General features: G+C 52.5%; 1 protein-coding gene across 3 annotated transcripts in view; it reads left to right on the top strand.

Annotated features, from left to right (window-relative positions):
- Positions 1–26,253, top strand: part of PLXNA4 (plexin A4) — a 355,028-nt gene that overhangs the window by 268,068 nt on the left and 60,707 nt on the right. For 2 of the 3 annotated variants that reach the window (XM_028106345.2, XM_028106346.2), the window contains exons 8-12: positions 2,250–2,364; positions 13,101–13,301; positions 20,106–20,202; positions 20,594–20,784; positions 24,550–24,701. In XM_028106345.2, coding sequence (XP_027962146.1) covers positions 2,250–2,364; positions 13,101–13,301; positions 20,106–20,202; positions 20,594–20,784; positions 24,550–24,701 — 756 coding nt within the window. Of the gene's footprint in view, positions 1–2,249; positions 2,365–13,100; positions 13,302–20,105; positions 20,208–20,589; positions 20,785–24,549; positions 24,702–26,253 lie in introns of all 3 variants that reach the window. The other variant, XM_088018661.1, reaches the window with a different exon arrangement.

Genomic DNA, 26,253 nt, shown 5'->3' with positions numbered 1-26,253 from the left:
CAGAGTAAGAACCAGCGGGGTGGGATCTCCAAATCCCTAGCCCATACATCTTCGCTGGCATCAGTCTGTCTCACCCGATTTGGTCAGTTGAGGAGGAGGGTGACCCTCACCTGAAGGACAGAGCAGCTGGCCCCCTGGGTGAGAAGAGGGCCCTGAGGAAGGAGAGGAGCCCCCATGTGTGTCCAGGCCAAGCACTGAGGCCCAGCTCTCCCCAGTCCGCTGTGGGCGGGGTCAGGCCTCGAGCTGCGGAGGGTCCGAGTGGGGCACGTGCTGACGCGCTCCAGCTCTAGCCCCGGCCCTGTTTGATGGAAGCGTCCACCTCCCAAGGGAAGGCACGAAAGGCAGAGTCTCGGGCTCTGGAGTCAGATCAGCTGGAAACTTGACCATTCTGTGTCCCAGTGTCCCCTGTCTGTGGGGCATGGTAGTCCTCCTTCTAAGAATGTCACCCAAATATTTCACTGCTGACACAGCCCGGGCCCTTCCGGGCAGAATCTCAGTTGGCTGGGACAACCCCTCCCCCCGCCGCCTGTCGCTGCCCCTGCTCATCAACACTGCTTGGTCCACAAAACAGCTGTGAGGACTAGAAGAGTCATTACAAGCATAGCATTTAGAGCCACTGTCTGGGCACTGCTCATGTTTTTGCTGTTATTATCTGATTATCTCCTCTCTAAAATGAAGGATTTGGACCAGACTGAGAAGGTACGAACCACAGAAACCTTTCTCCAGCCAAAATTAGGTGTGGACACCCAATATACAAAAAAACAGATGGAAGTAGGAGCTATTCTGGTTGAGGGTTGGGAGGGCCTGGGACCCCTCTGTCTTGGAACCCCATACATCTATCTTCTTGTCTCCAACAAAACTCCATGGAACCCCCAGGGTTCCACAGAGCATAGTTTGAAAACCATAGGACCTGATTTCATAAAGCCCTGCTTGTTTTAAAATGCTTTTCTGTTTTCCTCTCCCTATAGAACAAGCTAGTTAACATAACCAAAGACACTTCCAGGCTCTAGGCTGGAGGAATGTTAGTCTACCTCTCTGGTTATGGCAGTTGTGAGTCCAGAGCTTGGCTATCTTTGGGGATCCAAGTAAGAGGTCGTCAGGCCTCCCAGCCAAAAACATGTTGCTTCGACACCAGAATTCTCTTCCTGCTTCTTGCCACGGAGCTGCCTGTGGCTTTGCCACTTGGTGACTTCTTCCCTTGCTCCCTTTCTGCCCCTCTAGGAAAGCAGAGTAGACAGATAAAATCATGTGTGAAGTTTCCATGCAGTCCACAAAATAATTTTAAGTGTCTACTAGATACAAGGAATGTCATTAGACAAGAAGGGTCAACAATGAACAAGACTCAAAGACCCAAGCTCTGCTTCCAGAAGTCGTGGCCTTGTGGACTCGTGAGATAATTAATAAGTAAAATATGATACAGAAAGGCCAGGACAGTCCCAGAGACATAAACAGAGTGGTTAACAGGATAAGGGTCCAGTGTGACCAACTCTCTGTTGATCAAAGAAGGAAGAGGAGATGGGCAGGTGAAGGAAGGGGGAGTGGTACCCCAGGCAGAAGGACAGTGTGGGGAGAGCATGGCCTGTTCACAACTGAAACAACAAACGCATGTGGAGACAGTGGGCCTGGACATGGTAAAGGGCTCAGCCCGCAGGGCAAGGCGTTTGGGTTTTACCCCCTGGAAGACGGGACCCATGCTGGGTTTTAAACAGGAAGAAGCTCTGATAATGTTGCCTTTATTTCATGGGGATGGAGTGTAGAAACAGGATTGCTAACTGTGTGGGGACCCACTGCACTGGGAGAGCAGCCTAGAACCTTCCTCTTCTGGGGTGGGTCCGTGTGGGTCCTTGACAGTGAGATCCTGGAGTCAACTGGAATTAAAACTCAATTTCTTTCGCGACACTAAATGCATGGGCTTTCCGGATGAACCCCTCTACTCCAGACCTCATTGTTCCCCAGCTCAACAAAAGAGGGCACCATCCTGTGGAGATGGAGGACATGTGTGGGTTAGGCCCTTGGGGACCAAGGTGTTCACCTACCTGAGTGAGGGGGAGGAGGCCACAGAATCTGGGCATCCTGAGAACTTGGAGCAGAAAGGGACAGATTTGTATCGGATCTGCTCTTCCTGAGTGTTGGAAGGTGGTTTCTCTCTTACTATTAAAAAATATTTTACTAGACCCAGGAGTCTTAGGCCCTCTGCTTTGGTTTCACCAAGGTTCTGTGATTTGTGCCTCTTTCTTCTCTGTGGGCAGGTGCCTGTCCTGCGTTGAGAGCCCATACCGATGCCACTGGTGCAAATACCGGCACGTCTGTACCCATGACCCCAAGTCTTGCTCCTTCCAGGAAGGCCGAGTGAAGCTGCCCGAGGTAGGTCCTGGCACCTAGAGCCGTGAGTGCTGCTGGCCGTGAGCATGGGGCACACGAGGCAAGCCTGCCCTTAAGAAGAGAAAACAAAGGCAAATCCCACAGCCCCTGCTTCTGCCCCAACCCTGACTCTTAAGGGACCACTTCATGAAAGCAGTGAACATGCAGTGGCTCTGCCCTGGAGCCAGTGGGCTCTGGGTCAGTCCTGGAGGGTCAGCTACAGGCAAAGGTGCATTCCAGGTCACTCTAGCCATGAAGACCCTCCACATGCCAGGTGAGTTCTAGAACAATTCCAGAGAGATGGGCGTGTGTGTGTGTGTGATAGAAATAATTTAAGTACACAGCAAGACTACGTATAGACTGGTTGGCTGTCCCTCAGAGCATTGTCCACAGAGCATATCTGAGATCAAATTGGACAAGATGAGTAACAGGGAGAGAGAAATAAGAAAGAAAGAATAGTCAACTTATCAACCAGAGTGGTGGTTCTCCAAGTGTCGTTCCCAGATCAGTGGCATCAGCATCACCTGTGAACATGTTAGAAACTCAAGGTTAACCACTCCCCCCTCCAAGACCAACTGGATGAGAAACTCTGGGGGTGGGCTTGGTACTTGGTTTCTATAGCGTAGTCCCATTTGGGAATCACTAGAGTTGGCTTCATGGTTAAGAAGCTGTGTTTTTATTCTCTCCGAATCTTTATTCTTATCCTTTTTTTGGTGGTGGTGGTGGTTTTGTTTTGTTTTTTGTTTCTTGAGACAGAGAGAGGGAAAGAATGTGCGCATGGGGGGAGGGGCAGAGGGGAAGGGGGAGAGAGAGAATCTCAAGCAGACTCCACGTTGAGCACAGAGCCCAACAAGGGGCTCGATCTCACGACCCTGAGATCATGACCTGAGACAAAACCAAGGGTCAGATGCTTAACAGACGGAGCCCTCCAGGCGCCCCTATTCTTATCCTTGACTACTATTCATCAACATAATAGAAATACTCTATACCTACGGTTGCTGCCTGTCTTAGGATGTAAGTTTGTGGGCAAGGACCTCAAAGATAATGGGTATAAAAATATTTTGGAAAAGTCTGCTGTTGTTCAGCCATTATGGGGCCTGTGTGACCCCATCCATCAGGCCAGTAGGACTGATCAGAGTGGTTGCTTTAGAACGTGGTTATTTAGACTAGAAAGGTATTTATCTATATACAATGTTGGTTAGACCCCACTGAATTCAGGGCCAGAACTCCCATCCTGGCCCACACTCTCTCTGTCAACACTGGACTCGGACAGGTTCCAACATCTTCACCCCCTTCCCCGACCTTGGGTGTACCTTCGCGCCCCTTCCATACCCACACAGGTGCCATGACCATGTGGCACACCCCACAGCTACAAAAGCCAAGAATGGTGCTGGCGCAGGAAGCACAAAAGCTGTCTGGCGGACAGGAAGGGAACGGTGAGAACAGAAAGGCCCATCACAGTGCCCTTGGCCCCTTTTCCCAGACTCCCATGGGAGCCCTAGCTTTGGCCAAACCTTTAATGGCAGGAGGGAAGCTGTCTTGTCCCTGAGGCTGAACAGGAAGGGTGATGTACTCCCCACTGCCTGCACCCGCTGCGTGGGGCTCTGGCAGCCCAGGGGGACAATGACTGAGCTCTGCTTGGCAATGAGAAAACCCGAGCTCCAAATCCCACCTGCCCAGGCTCAGATGGCCGAGCAGGATTTCTACAGGTAGAGGGTGGACAGGGCCATTGATTTTCGAGCTAAAGGCAAGGGATGGTGAGGTGGTCATGGGGAGAGGATGATCCGACTGAGTGGGAGGACATGAGAAGCAAACAAGAGAGAAACAAAGAGAAGGAAGAAGAGGCCATGGAAGTCTCCAGACGCAAAGCCCTCTCCTTCTAGGATGAGGTCTGTCTATGGCTAGAAATGGCTGCTCTGGATCATAATCGAGAAAAGAGACCCAGACTTAGATGGCCCCTTTAGGGGGAAAAGGAAGAAAGAGATTACATATCGGCCTTAAAAAGGAATGTGAAGCTAACATGTAGGTGTTAATCCTGTTCCTCTTTAAGACAAAACGGATCTAAAGCTAGTAGGACAGACATGGGTTTGACAGCAAGGGGCACAAGACCCTGATAAAAGGCTGTCCAGTCTCCTCAACCCTGAGCCTTCATCCTGGGGCATGTGGTCAGGAGAGGAAGGTCTGCTTCACCCACCACCCCTCCCAGGACCAGGGGCCGAGGGCCCAGGAAGAAACCTCTTACTTTGTTCGGGAACCTGCAAGTTACTTGGTGGGAGCGGAAACAGAGAGGTTTTGAGCCTCTCTCCAGCTTTCCAGACTGGTGTGTCTGGCACAGGTTTCCTGTGTGGAGAGGCCCAAGGATAAACTAGATGAAAGCAGAAACAGTTGAGCTATCTGGTGGATTTCAAAGGCCCCTAATCATTTAATTACCTTGAAGGAGGTTTTCAAATTCCTGCTTTTTCTTTCTTGTTTGCTCCTCTTGTCCCAAGTTTCTTTCTTTTAAATGCATAAAAGAAGCTTGCATCTGCCACTCAGAAGGAGTTAAAAAGAACTAGGAGAGACTAAAACAAGAGCCCACCATGTTTCCCAGTGCAGTGCAGGGATCCCTGTAGAAGGACGATGTCTTAGAGAGCCCGGGTTGCCAGCCAGGCACAATGGCCCACCTACAAAGGCTGCCGGTGAGGCACAACACCTCCCGGGGTCTGATGCTGGGGCTCCCAAGAAAGGAAGAGGCCTGGAGGAAGAGAAGTCTGGCCAATGGAAGGTGGTGATGAACTAACCTACCAGGGCCACACTCAGACATTTTACACTTCACCCAAGCTGCGTTATGGTGAGCCTGGCAGGCCATTACAGCAAGAGGCTCCCAAGGAACTTGGAATCACCATGCTTCCCTCATTGCATCACTGAATTGAAGTCACCTTTGCTCCTCTTTTTCCTGGATGTTTATTTATTCTAAGAAAAGGAAGCTCTGAGGTTGTGTTTCTGATCTGTTTGGAGGCTGCCTTCTACCCAGCTCAATACTGGGGCCATTTTGAGTATAGTATGGAGGAGAACCCAGAGTTGACCACTTCATGATGATCATTGTAGTGGCATTTTCCTGGGGAGTGTACCAAAGGGAAAAGAAGTAATAAATATTTGTGGGCTCTCGACTGATCCAGCCATTTGGGGTCATGGAAGGAGGTCATTGTGCTCAGAGCTTAAAAAGAAACCTCTGGCTGCTAATGGAAATAAGGTGACTTTTTTTCATGTCGTTATTTTGTTTTCTATATTTTTTGTTTCTGGGAAGAAAGAGTAGCAGGAATAAGGCGTAAACAAACAAAACTAGACATTTGAAAGGTGATTTCATAGAGGACCCTGGACAGAAGAGTTCCCTCCCCCTGCCAGGGGAAGAGCTTATTCACAGCATGGTACCCAAAGCTTTGCTACGGGTCACCTTTCGTCCTACATTACCCAGTTCCTGAGCGTTTCCCTTATGCAGGGCATTGCGAGAGGTTCCAAGGTGCATAAGACATCTGTAGTCTGCATTTAGAGATGAGTAAAACGGGACCGTTGGTCTACATAATCTCTAAAGTTCTTTAGCTGTAAGTGGAAAGAAGCTAGAAGGCACCAAAGAGCAGTCCATGCCCAAGAAGTGGTCTCAGAGGGTGAGTGCTCAAGTCCAGGCTACGGTCTCCCTGTCCCATCTACCAGGGTGACTGCCACTCGGCCTCAGGACCTGTGGCTCCCCTGGACATCCGGGCCCAGACCAATCCCCCTGGATGAAAGAGGGAGACGGGCCCAGAGATTCTTCTGGAAGTCCCCAGGCTTCCATTTCCTTTCGACATCTGAGTGTGGGGACGCGGACAGGGTCCTTTTGTCAGTCAAGAGAGAGACTGCCAGGTGGCTCTTCATTGCCCCAGCGCCATCTTGCATCCCCAGGAAGGCTTTCATCCCTGCGTCTTCCATTTCAACACTGGCTTTGTTGACTATCACCAGGGATGTTGAATTACATCTTCTCCCCTCCCCCTGAACAAAGAGTACATTCAGGTGAAGTTATTGGTCTGGAACAGAGAACTGATCGATCAATGTTGTTACTATATTAATGGCAAGTATTCTAGCATAATTACAATTCTTAGAAATAGAATGCCCAATAAACATATGTTGTTTATAGTAACTATATTCCAGTTACAGGGAATGATTTTGTTTCAACTAATGATGACATTGCGATCACAAGGCTGGGTCTTTAGATCAGCTGCCAGATCCTGGGTACCAAAAAGAAAAGAGAGAGGAAGGGGTGAGTCTTGCTGCACTCAGCCCCATCCTTCCAGAGTCAGGAGAGACTCCTTTCTTCCCAATGGAATGGCCTTTCCCAGGGGCAGCTGTTAACAGGTGGCCCAGGCGGGAAGGGCCTCCAGTCCCTGAGTGGCTTTGGAATCTCCAGGTTCAGGATGACCTGACCCCCCATCAGGCCCACACACATAATAACGGTGATCCATAGGGAACAAAGGCGCTTTTCCATGGAAAAGCAAATCCGCTGACAAGAATTTATGCTTCATAGACTATTTTACTATTATCTCTCATCTAAACTGAAAAGCAAAGTCAGCTGCTGAAGCTCTTCCCTAGGCATCAGACCAGATGGGCTTTGCTAGGAAGGCCCACGGTGCACAGGCTCAGAGAGAGCTCCTGCAGGCCCTCTCTTCTGGAAATTCAAACTGCGTTTACTCCAGAGAGTAGGTGTAAGATCAGAAGAGGCAAAATGAATTCTGCCTGATTTCCAAAGCAGTGCTAGAAAGGTTCTTCTCACATTTCCTACCACCCTCACACCCCGGACATGCATCTGTAGACAACATGGGCATGATAACATCTGCCAGCCCCCACTGTCAGTCCTCTCCTGGAATGAAGAGCTGGGGGGGCGGGGGCTAGCCCCTGGACTGAAGTAAGCCCTATATCCTGAGACAGGGCAGGCCAAGGGCGTTTACCCCCCCACCCCACCCCACCCCCACTGGACTCTGGAGGGAAATTGGGTCAGTTACCTTGTCAGTGATTCTGACAAGAAGAGCCCTTCCTGGGGCCCAACGCAAGGGAACCCAACCACCCTAGCCATGCCCTTCACCCTCCTTTGAGAAAACAAAGCCAACGCCAGCTAAAGAACTTGCTTCCAACCCACACGCCGCCCCCACTCCAGGTACTCCATTCCTGGGCTGCCGTGTCGCCAGACAATTGCACTTCCCATCAATCTCGTCTGCCCCACCCTCCCCCCCTTGAGGTTATGGGTATTTCCTTTCTGTATTATTACTTTGCTCTCTCATAAACCAGCCCATCGTAGATCACACTAATGGCATTATAAACTTGGGGAACAGCAAGAAAATATATGGTGTGTTACATTTTTGTATTGGGCACCATGCATCTGAGAAGGTGAGTGTAAATTTGGGGGGGTTGGTTAGGGCTAGGGCTGGCTTCTTTGGAATTGATGGGGACCGAGGTGACATTAGTGGCGAGCCGTACCCTGCAAATCACTTATTCCTTAGCTGGCCCCGCACTCCCCCAGAGCTTCACAGTTCCCCCATCTTGCCGTAACAACCAGGAGAATTAGAGCCCTCATCTTGTACACACCCGGGGCTGTAAATCCCCAGGCCTACCACCCCTCTCCCCAGGCAGCACCAGCCCTAAGGGCAGTGTTTTCTCTCTCAGCTCCTCAGCATGCTTAATGTCCTTGTTCAGTTATTTAAATATGCAGTGAAACCTCTGTACAAAGCAGCCACTGACATGTGGACCCGGTGGCTGGAAAGGCCTCTTTTTGCTTTCACACTTGGGTTTGATGTTCCTGCTCCCTGCAATTAGCAGTGCTATCTTTACTTCTGGGTGCATTTCAGTGAAAACCAAAAATGTGCATGGGGCTGGACAGTTGACCTGGAGCCCCCTGGAGCCACTGCCTGAAAGCCAAGACGTCCAAGATTTCCTTGCCCGTCAAACCACTGTTCCTCTCCACCCGCAGTTCTTAACAACGGCCAAGTGTAGCCACAGGCAAAACAGCCTCCAGGGGAATCTGGTTCCGAATGTACGCGTTCATTTGTCTCCACAGAATCTTGTTAAATGCGGGTGCTTTCCACCTCCAAGAGCTGGCCCTCTCTCTTACGGTAGCTCAGAGAAATCTCTTCCTTGAAAGAGAGAAGAGTGTTACGTTTCTGAGGAAATTCTGTAGGGGGGCTAGATCATCATCTGGGAACGAAAGTCAGGAAGACGATCAGGTGAAAATATTTTATTCATCATGGTGGGAACTGAATGAGGTAACCGGTGTCCTTAGTTCCTTTATCATGAACGTGGGGCAATTATACATACTGGGCTGTGAAACAAAATAGCAAATGGGAAAGCACGGGGGAGGTAATGGAGGTGGTAGAATGCGCGATGGATGGAGTCCTTGCAGCCCTGGGCCGTGTTAACTAGAATCATGACAGCATCACTCACTGCCTACCAGAGCCATACCGCCTGTAAGACTGTACTATGTTCGAATGTGCCAGTTATTAAAATATTAAAATACTTCCCTACTGGGAGGTAAATGGCCCCTTCCAGAAGGCCCCTCTGCCAACCAGCCCCCTCCAGTGTTCATGCAGCTGATCCACCTTTGAATACTACACCCAGAGCTAGTTGAGCAGACACTGTTATCCCATTCTAGAGATGAGAAAACTGAGCTCTAGAAAGGCTATATAATGGTGTGTCCCAGGTCATCTATTGGGTTAATAATAGAACCAGGACCATAAAATTCATTGAATCCAAACCAGCCTCTTCATTCTGTGGCCAAGGAGACCCAGACAGTTTGGAGGACTTCCCAAAGCCACGTGGTTGGCTGGCAGAAGTCCTGTCTCAGAGCACAGAGAACATGCTGCTGCAGGATGTCACCTTCCAGAAGAGGGGACGGCTGTTAGAAGAGCAGTAGACAGACCCGGGGCCTCTGTCCCTGTCCCCCTGTGTTTGGGGCACTTGGAGCTGTTGAAATCATCAGGTTCTGCAGCCTAGAAGGGGTGGGAAAAGCTGGACAGTGGGAGCTGAGGGGGTGTTTGTGGGAAAGCGCACGGAGGCGGGAGCAGGGGAGATGGGTCCTTCGGAAGCGATGTAGGAAAAGGGAGTACATGAGGGATAAGGTGTGGCCTGAACCGGGCAGCGGGAGATGAGGAGGAGACAAACATCTGTTGGATGCTTGTTCTGTCTGGGTCAGATGCTTTATATGTGGTAGTTCATGGGGACACCCTCCCCGCAAAAGCCCTTTGGAGGAGGAGTTTTTAATCTCCACTAAGCATTAAGCAAAGCAACAATTAATTAGAGCCCTTTCAGGACTCTGAAATGAGCAGGAGGAAGATAGGCTTGCCTTCAGTGTCTAGTGACTCCCCAGCCAGTTTAGTGAAGGACTCTCAGAGGTGATTGTCTGAGCCCTAGGCCTTGGTGGAGGTGCTTGGGACCCAAGTCAGAGAGAAACAGGAGGGTTTCTCTGCATCTTCCCAGGAGCCTTAGCCGCAGAGGTGGTTTTATACCTGGAATCTCCGTGTGACGCAGGTCAGGATCTGAGGAGCTGGGGTGGGAGGAGGGGGCAATGTGGTGGCCATGGTCCCTTCATGCCTTGCTGCCTAGGGAAAAATTGCCATTTTACATTTCAATTAGGAGGGACACTGGGGTCAATCCTCAGTTCCACCAGAGGAAAACGGACCTGGCCCAGCCCTGGGCCTCTCCAATTATTATTAATGAACTTACTCTCAGACCTGCCAACCTTTTTATATGCAAACTAGGTTTTTATGGGGCCACTGGCAATCAGGACTCATTAAAGAACACGCGCCAAGCCTCAGTGAGAATCTTACAGGGGAAGAGAGGCTTATGCGTCTGCGCACATCCTGGACTAGAAGCAGCCCAGCCCCAGGCAAGTTCCCAGCCCTCACAGGAGGGTATAGCAGCTCCGAAGTCCCGCTGGGCACGGGGAGATCCTTCCAGACCCACTGCTTCCTCCTGAGGTGGTCCTGGCCCACTAGGAGGAGCTTGCCTCCTTTGTTAAGGGGAGGGAAGAGGGTGTGCTGGCGGTCAGCTTCTTCAGCTGCCAACACGTCTGCTGATACTGAGCCATGATGTTTCTGCTCCCTGCCTCAATTTCTCCTTTGCAAAGTAGAAGGGATCCATTAGGTTGGTCCAGAGGGCTCCCAGATGCCAGACACTTCCTGAGTGTTGTTCGTGGACAGTAGTAACATTTTAGTTATCTCTAGGAGATGGGAGCGAGAGATCCAGAACTCCTCTTACTCCAAATGCAACCATAGACCCAGCTCCCCGATGATGCCAATGTGGATGGAGCAGGAGGGGAGGTCAGGCTTGTGCATGCTTTGGGAAGAGGAGAGCTGCCCAGGGCCTCAGGAAAAGGGAAGAGTGCAGTCAGCACCTTCTGGCTTCGAAACTCCCTGCTTTTCATAGATCTCCTCTCTTGATTCTCCAACATCACACACCTCCTGCTCCAGTCCTGTGCATCCTCCTATTCACTAAATCATTCTTGTCTTCTCTGTGTCCTGCACTCTCATCTTGCTGGAGAGGGGGGCGGGGTGCTGAGGTGGCAGCCGAGGCGGGAGCACAGGATAGAACTGCTAAAACTCTCTCCATATGGGACCCCGAGTCCCTGGAGACCCATGCGCTTTGGAGTCTCAGGACCACGTGCCAGGCTCAGTGCTCTGCCCCTTCTCCCCTCCTGCTGCGCTCTTCTGTGTTTTCATTTATTTTTAATTGTAGAAAAACGCACACATAAAACTTACCATCTTCACCAGTTTTAAGTGCAGATCCGTGGCATTAAGTACATTCATACTGTTGTGCAACCATCACCACCATCCGTCTCCAGAACTTTGTCGTCTCCCCCAACCAAAACCCTATCCCCGTGAAACACTACCTCCCCATTTCCCCTCCCCCAGCAACCACCGTTCTGTCTCTATAAAGTTGATTATTCTAGGTGCTTCATATGAGTGGAATCATGTGACCATTGTCCTCTTGTGCCTGGCTTATTCCACTTAGTATGATGTTTTCAATATTCAGACACACTGTAATGTGTGTTAAGATTTCCTTCCTTTTAAGATGGAATCATATTCCATTTTCAGTATGTATCATGCATTGTTCATCCATGATGTCCACCAATGGACACTTGGGTGCCTTCCACCTTTTGGTGTGGTGAATAATGTTGCTATGAATATAAGCGAACAAGTTCTAGTCTCCGCTTTCAATTTCTTGGGGTATATATCCAGAAGTGAGATTGCCAGGTCTGCCAGACCTCGGCTAGCTGCTTTGCAGAATAAAGGTACGGGCAGCCTGGAGAGAGAGGGTTAGTTTGATGGGCCTGGAGCACCCGCTCCCCTGTGGTAAGGCTCCAGGGTAATGAGGAAGGACAGAGGCGAGACCACCCCAAATCACAGAACCAGGACGGGGAAGAGCTGAATGGGGTCCTTGGGCGGATAAGGAAGTTGGGTCTCCAAGTAGGGGTGTGATGTTCTCAGGTTCCATAGCTTGTTAGAAGCTCAGCAGGCACTAGAATGCGAGTCTTCGCCTTCCCAACTTTCAGTGGCAGAAGGGGCTCATGCTTGCCTTCAGACCCAGGAGGGACAGCTGTCAGCTGCCTGATTGCCTGAGACCCCTCCAGTCGGCCATTCTGCCTTACTCAGCTGGGCAGGAGGGCTGGGGTTACAGGCCAGAAGGCTCTGCTGAGAGCAGCATCCTTAAAAGGATGGGTGTACCAGGGTTTTGATGACCAGCCTGCCCAGAAACCACCTGGCTCAGCATGACCCAGTGTCATAATGGGAGTCATCTGGGGGATGCTGGGACTTGCCTGACATGGGGGGTCCACATCCTGCTTGCGTCTGCAGAAGGCCCCACTCCTGCCCATGCCCATCGGGCCTGGCATTACTGACTCTCTTCCACCCAAGTCCTCAGAATCCAGCTACATGCCACCTCCCACCTCTGGACAGAGGACAGAGCACCCAAACTCTGTATTTGACCCCATTTTCCCCCCAGCCCTCCTGGGACAGAGCTGACTACCTCAGGGAAAAAGGGCCCAGTCATTTCCTCCATCGCCCAAGGCTCTCTGGGCCCCACTCAGCCTGAGGGATGAGTGTGCTCATTGCTAGCATCCAAGAGGTGCTCCCTGTGTATCTGCTCTGAGGGGCATTTCCATGGGGTCAAGTGCCACAGAGGGCAGTCAGAAGCTTCTTGATTTTTAAAGGTCTCTGGAGCTTCCAGAACATTCCCCATAACCCAACTCAGCCACATATGGAAGACCCTCCTGGGCCCTCCTGCGGTGGTCCAGACCCACTTTCCAGAGCTGGGGCCCAGGGCTCACTGCAGAGCTGCTCTGGTTGGTCTCTCTGTCCCAACTCTTGGCAGCCTAGGACTGACGCACAGGGGTCATCAGCCCCAAGGTGGGACATGGGACATCTAGCAGCAGTCTGTCTCTGCTAGGGTGGGAGGGGGGGCTGGGAAGAGGCAACCAAGAGTGTCAGAGTCTGGAGGGCATTAAAATGGAAACTGCAGAGGGTGGGCAGTGAGAAGTGGCCCCCAGATGGTGACTGTGGGATCTGGGATTTCTCAGACCCATTCTCTCCCACATAGAGGCTGGGGATGGGGGGATGGGCAGCAGTCTCTAGAACCTTCTGTGGCTGTGTCCGCAGGAAGGTGGAGCAGGGCAGACCTCTGGGCTGTGTCTGGAGAAGCTTTGGCTTCCCGCTCCCCAGCCCGAGCTGTGCTGTTTCTTCTAGGACTGCCCCCAGCTGCTGCGAGTGGACAAGATCCTGGTACCCGTGGAGGTGATCAAGCCCATCACCCTGAAGGCCAAGAACCTCCCCCAGCCGCAGTCCGGGCAGCGCGGGTACGAATGCATTCTCAGCATCCAGGGCACGGAGCAGAGGGTGCCCGCCCTGCGCTTCAACAGCTCCAGCGTGCAATGCCAGAACACCTCTGTGAGTGCCCCCCGCCTCCACCCCTTCCTCGTTCCTCTCTAGAGCCAAGTCAGCTCGGCTCTGTGGGATTTCCCCAAACAAGCACAGAACAGTCTAGCCCCCTGCCGAACTGCTCCCTCTAGCCCTGCTTGCCTGGCACAGCCTCGGATGCCCGTCCCAGCAGAGTGCTGGGCTCTGAGGTCACCAAATGTCTGCCCAAGGGCAGGGGCTGCAGTGGCAGGGGCTTGGGGACCTGTCATGGGGCTGCTGAGCACCATTTGTGGGCAGAGGTATTTGCAGGGTGTGCTAGGCTCCAGGAACATCCATGTCCATCCTCCTTCCTGAGATGAGCTCTGGAGTCCCTGGGCCCTGCCTTCCTTGCAGGGCTGACCTGAGTACCTCGTTTGAGGCCCCAAAGGCCCACTGCTGCCTTTGGACCTGCACAGAGACCGTCTCCCAGCACAGAGGCTTCCGAGACAGACCAGACCCCTGCAAAGAGAGTGGTGGAACAGGATGGAGCTAGCCAGAAGGGTGCTGCTCAGATCAGCACACACCTGCCCAATGTTTAGAAAATCCACGTTAGGTCCATGCCCGACCACTGACGGGCCAGCGGCTCCCCCCCGTGTCCCACCCCCCCCCCCGGCCGCTGCCGATGGCTATCGCCTAATTCCTGGGTACCACCCCACGTGCCCCAGCTATGCATCACCTTTCCCATCTGGCTGCCCCCCTCCTGACCTCGTGGTCTTCCCAGCCACTGCTCTGCTCTCTCTCATTCTCTTTCTGGCCTGCTCCTCTGTACCCTGATGCTCAAAGACAAACATTAGGCTTTTAGACTCATAACATTTTCAAGCTGTAGGAAACCTTAATATGCTTCCTCACTGTACAAATGAGGAACTGGATGCCCAGAAGCAGGGGCAGGTCTAGGTTTGTGGGGCTGGGACCTATATGATTTGGGGGACCTTCTTTTAAGAATAAAATGTAATAAAGACAAAATGAAATATATAGGCAGACCTGAGAAGGGGCTGAAGCTCCATGCACCTCAGGGTCAGAATAAAGCGACATGTCTAAGCTCACCCAGCTAGTCGGGGGGCAGGGCTGGGTCTGGATTCAGGGTGTCCTCCTCTGTCACCCTGCCTCCCGTTCATCCTTCCTGCTAGGTACTCATATATGGTGACTGTATTTGGGCATGTGCTATAGGACCAGGAGAGTCCTGGACAAAGCAGTTCATGGGCACCGCCCTCTCCCTGCAGGAAAAAATCTAGGGGTAAATGGAGCTCAGAGAGGCCCGCACGCTTGCCCGAGGTCACTCAGTATTGCAGGGACCAAACGGACAATTGAGGACTCAACCTCAGAAACCCCAGATGTGTCTCCACAGCTCCCTCCTGTCCTGGCGGCCAGGCTGTTTGGCAGATTTCTGCAGCATTCCAGGTTAAACCTGCAAGCAAACAGGCTATTAAACACCTCCTGTTTTCTCATAAATCCTGAGGCCAACCAGACCAGCCCCAAGGGTTTGGCTCAAGTGCTTCTCCCCCAAATAAGTAAGCGAGTTCCTGTGGGAAGAAAAAGCCTGAGCCCCACATGTGAGTCAGTGGAGGGCAGATAGGGGTTTAGGCCCCAGAAAGAAGTCTGTTTTGTCAGAGACTCTGTCCCAGGGAATCTGGTCCCAAAGGTGTCAGGAAGGAGGACAGTCTGTGGCCTCTGATGATTAAGCCCTTGTTTCCCCAGACACTACAAGACGGGGCCTCACAGGCCCCAGGCTTCCTCTGGCTCAGTTAAATAGATGAGGGCACCCCATACAGCAGCCTGAGTTCATCCTATAAACTCCTTGGTCCGAAATCAGTGCCTTGGGACCCGCTGTTTTCAGCACTCCTGAGCGAGGCCCGACTCTGTGAATGAGCCCACTAGGGGTCAAACTGTCCTGACTGGGGGGCGGGGGGGAGTCAGGGCCTCCTGGGGACAAAGGCACAAAATGGAGCCCTGACAGGTGGGTGGGTGCCCTCGTCCGGGGTACCCTGTGGGGTACCTGTGCCAGCATCTGATGCCCCCCGCCCGCCAGGGGCTGTTTCGCAGGACCTGAGGTCGCTGCTCCCAAAGCAGCTCAGCCTTCTTTATTTTAACACCCTCATGAGGAAAGTGATGGGAAAGTTTTTTCTGTATCATTTTAAGGTCTTAGAAACGAAGGCGACAGGAGGTACACCCCACAAAGGGTAGGTTCCAGGAAAAGTCCCCTCTATCTACCAGGACCCTCTGGAATCATGCAGTCCAGGAGGGCTCAGCTCTGACATTTCCCAGGAGCCTCTCTTTGCAGGGATCCAGTTGAAATGCTGGTCTGGGCCAGGATGCCACTTGTGGTCAAGTGACTTCCTTAAGAAACTTTGGGGTCATAATCAGGGGCAAGCCTCCTTTACCATAGTTATAGTACCACGTTATAGAGGACAACATAGTGTCAGGGTGGGAATAGACCTGAGAGAGTGTCTATACTTGATCCTGTGACAGAGGGGATCTCTGAAGCCCAGAGAGGGCATATGACCAGCCCCAGGTCACACAGCACGTGAGTAGCCAGTTCAGAACTTGAATCCAGTTTCATAACATAGCCCCCATCAAAGGTTGGGCAAAAAATAGCAACTGAGCACTTTATACCCAGCCTGAGTGCAATCCCTGGGAACAAGGTCTGATGCGCCTCAGAGAGGACTCCTGTTGTTTCACTTCTTCAGTCCCTGAACTTTCTGGAATCGGGTGGTGGGGTGGGGAAATCCAACAGAAACCCCGCGTTTGTGGTGGTAGTGGGTGACAAAGAGGTCTCAGAGGAGAGCAGAGAAGGAAAAGAGACACGGGAAATCTCCTCGTGGGTGTGACACCGGGCCGGGTGGGCAGACAGGTCGCCTCCAGCCCACATTTCAGATCAGCAGGGCCATGGGGCAGGAGGGGATGTGGGAGGAGAACAAGGCAGTTCACAGGCAACGGTTGGAGGGAAGAGCAACTGTGGGGACTCTTGGCCTCCTTTAGACCAAGGCTCCAGGAGAATGACGAGTGTTGCTCATAATAGTGCCTGGAGCCGCCCCCCAGTCACCTGCAATCAGGCAAGCGAGTGGACCACAGGGGGCAGCCGGCTCCGGGCCGGGCTCCCACCGGACCCACAGCAGCCGCCCATCTTTTCCTGGTGTCCCAATTTACCACGTGCAAAACAAGAATGGAGAGACGGGCGGGGAGGTAACTTGGCCCCCTCCCTGCTTTCCTGGAACCCGGCCAGCAATGGGTTTGCTGAGCCCTCGGGGGTCCTGGAGATGGACACGGAGCATACACAGGTTTCTTACTTTGTTCAGATCTGTCCACCCGAATGGTAGCATTTTTCAGCACAATATCTCAGAGCTCAGAACAGGGAATGGTTCGAGGAAAGAACGTTCAAATCGTATAGGTCTTGTCTTTGCTGTCCCAAGGTGGAGGTTCACACTTTCCCAAGGTGATGAGCAACGTCAGCCCCGAGCTGGGCTGTGGCGTGCCAGACCTTGATTGAGTCAGTTAACCTCCTGGCCCCTGAGAGCCTGAAACACTCTCCCCTCAGCTCTGGGTTTTGTGCAGATTAACTGCCCGCTGATTACAGAGAGCTATATAAATGCTAAGTGCAGCAGAGGTGGGGAGTCCTGGGGGATGGGAGCCAGGGGTCCAGGCTCCCCAGCTGTCGGCCCCCTCCCCCTGTGGAACACAGGTCATGGGGAGAGAGCCTGCAGGAATGAGAGTGACCTCCCTAGAGATGGAGGAGGTGGTGGGGAGGACCCAGGGTTAATGACTTCTATAATATTTCATAGTCAAGATCCCTGGAATGGGCGATAAAAAGATAAAGCAATGCCCAGCACATTCTGGTCCTTGACGTCTTTTATTTTCAATTTTCCTCGAAAAGTGAATGTGTGTAAACACACACATGCACTCCAGAACACATAAGCGTTCTCATATGCACACGTCTCCATATGTATCAAGTGTCTGGTGCATAAACACTCAATAAATGTCTGCTATTATTACTTCACATAAACATAAACACAGGAAACACCAACATATTTTTGGACAGCATCCCCAAATGTATACAAAGAGACATAAAACACAGAGTCATATTTGAGCGCTCATTCCATGTGACAGGCCCTGTGCTCGGAGCAATGATGGTTATCCCCCACCCTCCGACGAGTCCTGTTAGGTGTGCGGTGTTTGTAATCCCCACTTGGCAAATGGGGAAACCGAGACTTACGCTGTCGGCTCACATGCACACAGGTGGGCCCTGCAGAACCCTTTCACAGCGGTGTGTGCGAGTACGCGTGTGCACACACGTATGAACACACAGACCATACGGATTTGTGCTCTGAGCTCTTCTCCGGCCAGCTGCGTGTGACCTCGTTTGTGCACACGGACACACGCATGCACGCATATGCAGAATTTCTTGCCTTGCTCTCTGGGGGACTTCAGCGCCTTCCTGAGAGAGGCCTGGAGGTTCTGTTGAGCTCTGGCTGACGGGCCCCTGGTTACCACCTGCTGCTTCCACATTGAATCCTGACCAGACCCTGGCCTGAGAAGCAGGAGCCAGGCTTGGATCCTGACTTAGCCCCCCGCCCCATTCCAGCATCCCTCCTCGAGTGGAGGCCAGAACAGCCTGAAGCCAGCCCTTAGCACCTTTTCTGCACTGGGGCCTTGGAAGAGGGAGATAGATGGGAAGGAGAGGAAGTGGAGCTTGGCTGGAGGAGGGGAGGGGAGGGAGAGCTGGAAAAGTGTTCTCTCCCTCTCCCCTTCCCTACCTCCTCTCCCCCATGAACTTCTTGCTCCCGCACACCCGTCCTGCACATCCGTCTCGCAGGGAGTGGAGATGCCCTAACTCCGTGCAATACCAGAGTCACTAGAGTTGTTTGTTTGAAATGCATCCCCATCTTCCAGTTCCAGCAGGTCTAGGCGGAGGCCCTGGGATCTACATGTAGGCCCCCTAAATGACTCTGACGAGTGGGGCCCCCAGACCACCCTGAGACCCACCAGCCTAGAGAGGACAAGGTTTTGTGAGAAAGCTCAGGACGGCTTAGAGCGACCTAGTCTGACCCAGAAGCAAAGAACGAAGTCTCTGGGGAGCTGATTGCTGCACTACATGGCAAAAGGTTTATGAGTCACCAGCTGAGTTAAGCGGTCATCAAAGGCCCCACGGTTGTTTCTGCAGGGCTGGGAGCTTTGCTTGATTCTATTGGCCTGAGCCCCGACCTTGGCCCTGGCCCAGGTGTCATGGGTCACAAGGGAGATTCTATGAGAGGGTGCGTGGTACAGTGCAAACCACCATCACTGTGGGGCAAACCCTGAACGTGGCTCCCTGGCCTAGGCACATGTCTCCAGGGAGCTGGTGAAAAATTGCGGAGTGCTAGGGGAGAGCTGAAGAGGGCTGGGCGCCACCTCAGTGATGCGTATGTGTATACACATACGTCATGGCGTGCTCGCGTTCGTGCTGTAACTCAGGAACTTAGGGCAGTTTCCCAGAGGAGGACGACTGACATCTCCTCTAGAAATCTCTATGAATTGGCTCCAGAGGGAGAGGCACCGGGGACAGCCCAGAGACCCTCCCCAGGCTGTGCATTCCCGAGGTTCCGTAGCCGCCCTCCCCTTAGTGAGGGACCAGCAGCTGGTCAGCTCTGAGGAGGGACCATCTGCTTCCTCCATAACGTCCGTCACACTCCCCACACCCCAGCCCCTCCACAGTTCAACTAAGTTAAAAGAGCCTTTGGCTCTGCAAATACCGCTTCAAACCAGGTCTCCTGGACTGAACCCCTCCAGCAAATTGCAAGCCCTCAGCCCCTCCTTCACAGAAAACCTGTCTCATTCCCGGTTCTTCCATCCACCCCCTGTGGAGGGCAGAATCTGGTGGAATAATGAGAAAATCACCGGGTACGGATTGGAAATGCTGCCCTGGGCAGGCCCAGAGTTCCTGTCACCTACCCCCCTTCTCTGGAGATTGAGAAGTGTCTGTGATAAGAAGGCAGATATGGGGCGGGGGGGTCGGCACCTACCCCTCCTTCACCCCCCCACCCCCGCCCCCAGCACTCAGTCCCAAGGCAGAGACCCAGCTGGGTGGGGCACTGAAGCTGAGGAGAGCAGGGCATGGAAGCAGGACCCAGCGAGGGCCCTGTGCAGGCCTGGAGGCAGCTCCCCCATGGGCAGCCACAGAGCTGGGGCCTGGCCTCTTTGAGCCAGCAAAGGCCTTTGGAGTCTTGACCCAGATTCCCAGGTTTGGGGCCTAGGGTGTCCTCGGGATTTCCCACCTCACCTGTAAGCCCTCCCCAGCTCTCATCTCTCTCTCTCATCTGCTCAGCTCCTGAGGAGTGCAGCCCCTCCCTTTCTAGTGCAGCACCTGCGACCCCTGCCTGGGAATTGATCAGGCCTCTCCAGGTCTTTGATAAAGCACCCACCTCCTCTGAACTTGTCCTAGAAGTTAAAGTTCCTAAATTGAATCAAGGGCCTTGGTGGGGGCCTAATGGCGGGGTTCCCCTGGACAGTGAGAGAGGACACTGGGAAAGCCCAGCTGGTGGGAGCCAGCATCTGTGGAAGGAGAACAAGTAGCTTGCTCTCATCTGCTCAGGGCATCTACTTTCCAAATGGGCGTCCCATCCAGGCCTCACCTGCCTCCTGCCTGCACCCCATTCCCTGAGCCACGCCTCCCCAGGTGTGCACCCACACTTGTGCTCGACACACGTACAGTTATGGCGGGTCCTTAGCCCTGAGCACCCCTGGGAGCCCCAGGCTGAAGAGCCGGCTCTCCCTAGAAATCTCTGTGACCCAGCTTTTTTCGTTGCTACCCCCAACCTGCTGCAGTATTCGTATGAAGGGATGGAGATCAACAATCTGCCGGTGCAGTTGACGGTTGTGTGGAACGGGCATTTCAACATTGACAACCCAGCTCGGAACAAAGGTGAGGAAGTCGGGCCCCGGCGGGGAGGCAGGGCAGATGGGAGGAGTGGCTCTACATTCCAGGGCACCTGTGATTCTATCCCTCCCTCCGGCTCTGAGCCTGCTCTCCTCGCCTCTCCACTGCTCCGAGACCTCCCAGGTGTGGGCCCACCGTGGGCAGTGGCTCTGGGGCCGACAGAGCCCTGCCGATGCTGGAGGGAGCCCCGCTTCCCAGTCCAGCTTCGCGGCCCGGCCCCGAAGTTCTCTTCTGGTCTTCTCTGTGTCACAGTGGCTAAAGGAACAAGGCCGCTTGTGGCTCATCCTCCGAGGCTGGGACTACACTCCTTGTCCACAGTGCCATCCGCTCCTGCTCTCCCTCTCACCCCAAAGGACCTCTTGCCCTTCGTCCACAGTTCACCTCTATAAGTGCGGAGCCATGCGGGAGAGCTGTGGGCTGTGCCTCAAGGCGGACCCGGACTTCCAGTGTGGCTGGTGCCAGGGCCAGGGCCAGTGTACCCTGCGGCAGCACTGCCCCGTGCATGAGAGCCAGTGGCTGGAGCTGTCAGGCGCCAACAGCAGGTGCACCAACCCCCGCATCACAGAGGTAAGCCAGGGGCCTCGGGGCCGCTCTGGGTGGCCAATCCAGTCCCTGCCAGGCGTTGCCGTGGTGACAGCCACCACGCTGATTAGCAGGGCTGGCTGGGGGCATCCTTGTTTTCCTGCCTAGCTTCCCCAGAAGCTGTGGGCTTGGTCCTTCCCTTATCAAGGAAGGTGGAAAACAGAGAGGGGCTCGACTGTCCTGTTGGAGTCTCCACATGAGCTATGTCAAACATGACTCCAAGTCCTGGCCACTCTCCCTTTGTCTCTAAGAGTCTGGGGGACGAGGCGGTTCAGCTTCATCTGGGACAACCTCACACAACAGTCAGCCATGAGCTGAGGCTGCGTGGAGCTTCAGGGCACAGAGCCCAGCCCTTGGGAGGTGGAGAGGGTGGAAACTGTGAGACCCCTGGACTCACTCAGATGGCAGTAGATGCCGCCATCTACCCGTCTAGCAAGAGCTAGGCGGGTAGATGGCAGAAATGGATTTGGAGCACCGTTCAGGAGGGCCCGGGGACACAGGCGGAGCGCAAAGACAAGTGAGGGGCAGGGCAGAGCTAAACATGCAGAGAACGGGGCTGGAAGCCCAGTTCTGCCAGCTAATTGCTGGGTTTCCTGGGGCTAATTCATCGCTACCTTCATGCCTCAGCTTTCTCCCCTGTGCAATGGGTCTAAAGTTCCATCTCACAGAGGAGTTACAAGGACTGTAGGAGAAAATCATGCAGAATGCTGGCTCCATGCAGAGCCCCTAGGAATCTCACCAACCTCCTCAGCCATTTTTGACACTGTTAAAGCTGTTCCCTTCCATGTCTAGGCCAAGGGGATCACTGTTCCTGGGGTTTATTTATGTCACTTGCTGTCTTAACCTCCCCACTCCCAGAAGAAAGACCCCCTTAGACTCCCCCACAACCGTGCTCCCCTGGTAAAACAAAGAAGAGGCGTGCAGGTCTCAACGGCGGGACCCTCTGTGCCTTCAGCACAGTGCTTTGCACGTTGTAGGTACTCAGCACCTCTTTGCCATGGCGGATGATGATTTTAATAACAAAGCAGAGAGGGGCAGAGACAAAAAGAGGAAAGGGAGCACAGTCTCTTCTCCATGCATAGAGTGGCAGTTATAATAAGAGGCAAATATGGGCGTGGTGCTTCAGTTTGCAAAATATTTTCCTATCCATTACTTTGTCCATCCTCACAGCAACACTGCCATATGGCTCCTAGGGCTGTCACCACACCGTACCACAGACCAAATGGCTTCAGTGACAGAAATTCCTCGTCTCTCAGTTCCGGAGGCTGGGAGTGAAGACCCAGGTGTGGGTAGGGCCGGCCCTTCCGAGGGCTCTGCAGGAGGACCTGCTCCGGCCTCTCTCGTGGCCAGCAGCCCATGATCTTCTCCCTGAGTCCCATCTCCTCGTCTTTCTGTGTGTCTCTGTCCAAATTCCCCCTTTATATGAGGATGCCAGTCCTGTGGGATCAGAACCCACCCTAATGACCTCATTTTAACTTGATGACCTCTGTAAAGACCCTTTCTCCAAATCCGGCCACGTTTGGAAGTACTGAGCATTAGGATTCCCGCAGAGGGATTTGGGGAGGACACAATTCAAGCTAGAATGCCTGCCAAAGCCAGGGTTAGCAGCCTCCTTTCCCAGATATAAAGAGCTGTGCTCAGAGATGCTAATGTCCTCTCCCCAAAGCCTAAATCAAACAGGTCCTGAATCCCAGGTCTCTGGATTGCCCCACCAGTGCTCTCTTTCACCACGGAGGCAAGACACGCATAGATGTACTCCCTCACCCCTCTACTCACAACCATGCACACACACCAGGGATGTGTACAAGCAGGTAGGGAGCTTGACCTATGTGAGCACACGGCCTCCCTCAGCAAGGCGGCCCCTCAGCGGTGGCCCTCTGTATGTGCCCCCCACTCCAGCCCCTTCATCTTCCACATCCCTGGTTTTCCAGACATGGGGAGTTTCCCTTAGCCTCTACTTCACTCTCCTGCATGCGTGGGAATCTCACCAGCAATTCTCAAACGGGGGCAAAAGATAGGCATTTAACCTACAGAAGAATCTGAGGAAGGAGGGCCCTGGGCCTGCCCCGCAGAGCCCTTAACACAGAACCATCCCCGGGGGCTGCCACGCGTGATTGCTAAGAGTGCGTCTGCCACAAACAGCGGGACTTGCTTTCTTCTTGGCCTGAGATCAAGAAAATCACAGGGAGGAGATGGCAAATTAAACAAATCTCCCTGCGAGGGAGGCTATTTACTGGCTCCACACTGGCATTGGCCCTCCGGGGAGCTGGGGAACCAAGGACTGCGCCAGACATAAAGCTCCTTTTTCAGGACAACATGCCCAGGCTGGAATATCATGCATCCGCTGCTGCCGGGGGCCAGTGGGGCTTTGGGGACTGGCTGGGCAGGCATTTGGGAAGGACATGCACTCCCCCTTCCGGCCCTCCCTACATCTGCCCACCTCCCTCACATAGAAATGGGCCCATGTCTCCGAGGGACCTGTCTTTCCACCGCCACGGGAACACACGTGAAAACCCTCACCCTCATGTGCACACTCACCCACAAACATGCATGGGTAGGAAGAAGGAACCATCTTAACTTGTCAGTGAGCAGCCTTCCCCAGGGAAGCTGTCCCTCCAGCCTGGTTTCTTTTACTCCCCCCTCCCACCCTTCTCCAGGCTGTGACCTTTGAGGGTAGAGAGGGTAGGAAATGTTAAGAGGTGGGCTGTCTGAGCTCCTTCAGCTGGGATCCCGCGGACATTGGCCAAGATCCAGGCGCTGGTGTTGAGAGACACCAGGAATGGGAAATGTGCCCTCCTCTGGTCTTTTGAATGACAGAAGAGGCTGGTGTAGAACATCTTCTGCCACTAAAGTCACTACCGTGGGATGTCGCGGTTAGATCGTGGCAACTGTACATAGCACCTACCTCAAAGCAGGCCCCTTGGCTGTTGATTCCCAACATTTCCATCATGGGTTTTTTAACACCAATGGTGACATCTGAGGAAGAAAACCCAGTCATTTGGACCAGTATAGGAAGGTAAAGTCTAAATTAAGCCCATCTCCGTTAGAAACCAAGCCAGACAGTGAAGGCAAAGGAGCTGTGGCAAATGCCCTTCTAAATCCAGGAAAATGCTGGGTAGTTGTGGTTTCCAGCCCAATGACAACTCAAGAAATAAATATGGTGCCATCACTGAGAAGTCCACAGGAAGTAAGACACCATTCTTGCGCTCAGAGACTCAGGATCCGAAGGATGAGGAGGAATCAGACACAAATCATTGTTACCATGAAAGGAGCATGAAATTTCTGTGGAGAGAGAGAACAACTGGTTATGGAGAAGGGACATCTGAGAAGGATCTTGAAAACTGGGTGGCTTGCCATAGTGTGGAGGGCCGTGGGTATTAAGAGGGCTTTTTTTCATTTTCCTTCAGAATGGAACAACACAAGCAAATGCCTAAAGGCTTTATTCCTTGATTTTCTGTGAATTACCCTGTAACAATGTGGATCACGTTCCATCCCCTCATCTCTTCCACAAAATAGGAAGGCGAATGAGAGGATTTGAACACTGTTCCTAATACCACATGCAAACATGGACTGCTCTACCAGAAGCTCCTGCCATTGACAATCCCAGACCTGGGTGCCCTTGTGGATGTGGGTCCAACTCAGAGACTCGCACGGAGGTGGGGAAGAGCCAGACGCCTCTTCTTGCCCCAGCAGCAAGTGGGGGATGGCTCTATCTTGGTGCCTGTCCAAATCACTGCTTCCTCCCTCCAGATAATCCCAGTGACAGGTCCCCGGGAAGGGGGCACCAAGGTCACCATCCGAGGGGAGAACCTGGGCCTGGAATTCCGGGACATCGCCTCCTACGTCAAGGTGGCCGGTGTGGAGTGCAGCCCTTTGGTGGATGGCTACATCCCTGCAGAACAGTAAGTGGAGGCCCCATGAGACTTAGGGTGCTGTGGCTATCTGGTGTTGACTCGCCTTCCCTGGCCAACAACTGACAGCCAATGGCCAACGGTGTTAGAGACTGTTGCGGTGGTGGGGGAGGTAGAATGCCCCTAACATTCTAGTGTCCTCCCCAGCTCTTGAACTAGCTAGCTGCCATATTGGCAAGCGTAGTAAGGGGACATGGGGCCAGGAGGGAAGAGAAAAGTGATCGCTACCTCCTTGGGGTGTGGCCATGGGTGGTGACAAGACAAAGCAAAATGAAAATCTGCAAGAGAAGTATGAGTTCAGTTCCCTACCCCCTCACCGTCCCCAAGTCCCCACTCCTGTCCGCCTCCAATTACGAAAGAAGCTGAGGCTCTGCTACTTTCTGTGGAGACTGAAAATGAAACCTCACACCCACGCCAGCCTGGAGGCCTCTGGGATTGTTTTTTTCCATGCAAAGGCTGCTGGAGCATGGAGTGGGTCATTCCGTGAGCAACCTTTACCTCCCAGCCCACCTGTTAGAGGAGATGTGAGAGTCATGTATCATTGCCTTGTAAATAAGTAAATATAATTTTCCAGCCCAACAAACACCCCATGAAATGTTTACCAGCACAACAGAATCTATATTCTATACCATCTCTGCCGCCCCACCCAGAGCGACACCTAGCCACTTGTCTTTAATAACAAGTAGGTTATTGACCCTTTCTAGGTCTCCCTTGGATACGGCAGCTTACCTGTCCGCTTGCTGGGTCTTGCCCAGATTTAGTGATTCTGGAGCCATCAGTAACACCATCTGATTTCCATCCGGAGCTTCCTAAAACACTCTTAGTAGAGCCTGTGACTGAAGGATCTACTCTTGATGGAATTCACCTCCCTGGTCCCTCATGGCTTATTTGCCCAGAGAGCTTTCTGTGGCTCTTTCAACTTTTGGAGTCCTTCCTAGAACAAAACCAAAGCCAACTGCTACCAATCTACTGTGATTTGGGGAACTTTAAAATGCCCTATTCTGGACCTGCATAGCCAAACAGAAAATATATGATTATAAAGTCACGTGATTGCAATATCGTGGTACTAGTTAGATCAGTGGAAGAAGATGGAACACCCAGAAAAGAATCCTGATACGTAAAAATTTAGTATGTGGTAAAGGTGACATTTCAAATCAGCAAGGAAAGCCAAGATCAGTCAATAAGCAGTGGGGGTTAACTCTGAGAAAAAAAAAAATATATATAACCAACCCTCATTTCACATTATACACCAAAATAAATTGCAGACAGATTAAAGAGTTAAGTGAAAAAAATAAATCTGTGGAATGATTAAAAGAAAATGCAGGTGAGAATTTATTTGATTTCAAATAAGGGAAGTGCAACTGTTCTAACAGCAAAAGAAAAAAGTTATAAAAAAAAGATTAGGGGATCTGAGTATATAAAACTTAAAATTTATATGTCAAAAATCCATGTAAACAAAGAAAAATATGAACAATAAACTGGGACTAGCGATATACCCTATGACAGTTAATACACGCTTTTTCTTAATATACAGAGGTTCCAT

Source organism: Eumetopias jubatus, unplaced genomic scaffold, assembly GCF_037043125.1.
Source record: "Eumetopias jubatus isolate StellerSeaLion01/CBP00866 unplaced genomic scaffold, mEumJub1_p1.0 scaffold_14, whole genome shotgun sequence".
NCBI lineage: Eukaryota > Metazoa > Chordata > Mammalia > Carnivora > Otariidae > Eumetopias > Eumetopias jubatus.
This window is presented reverse-complemented; position numbering and strand designations above follow the sequence as displayed.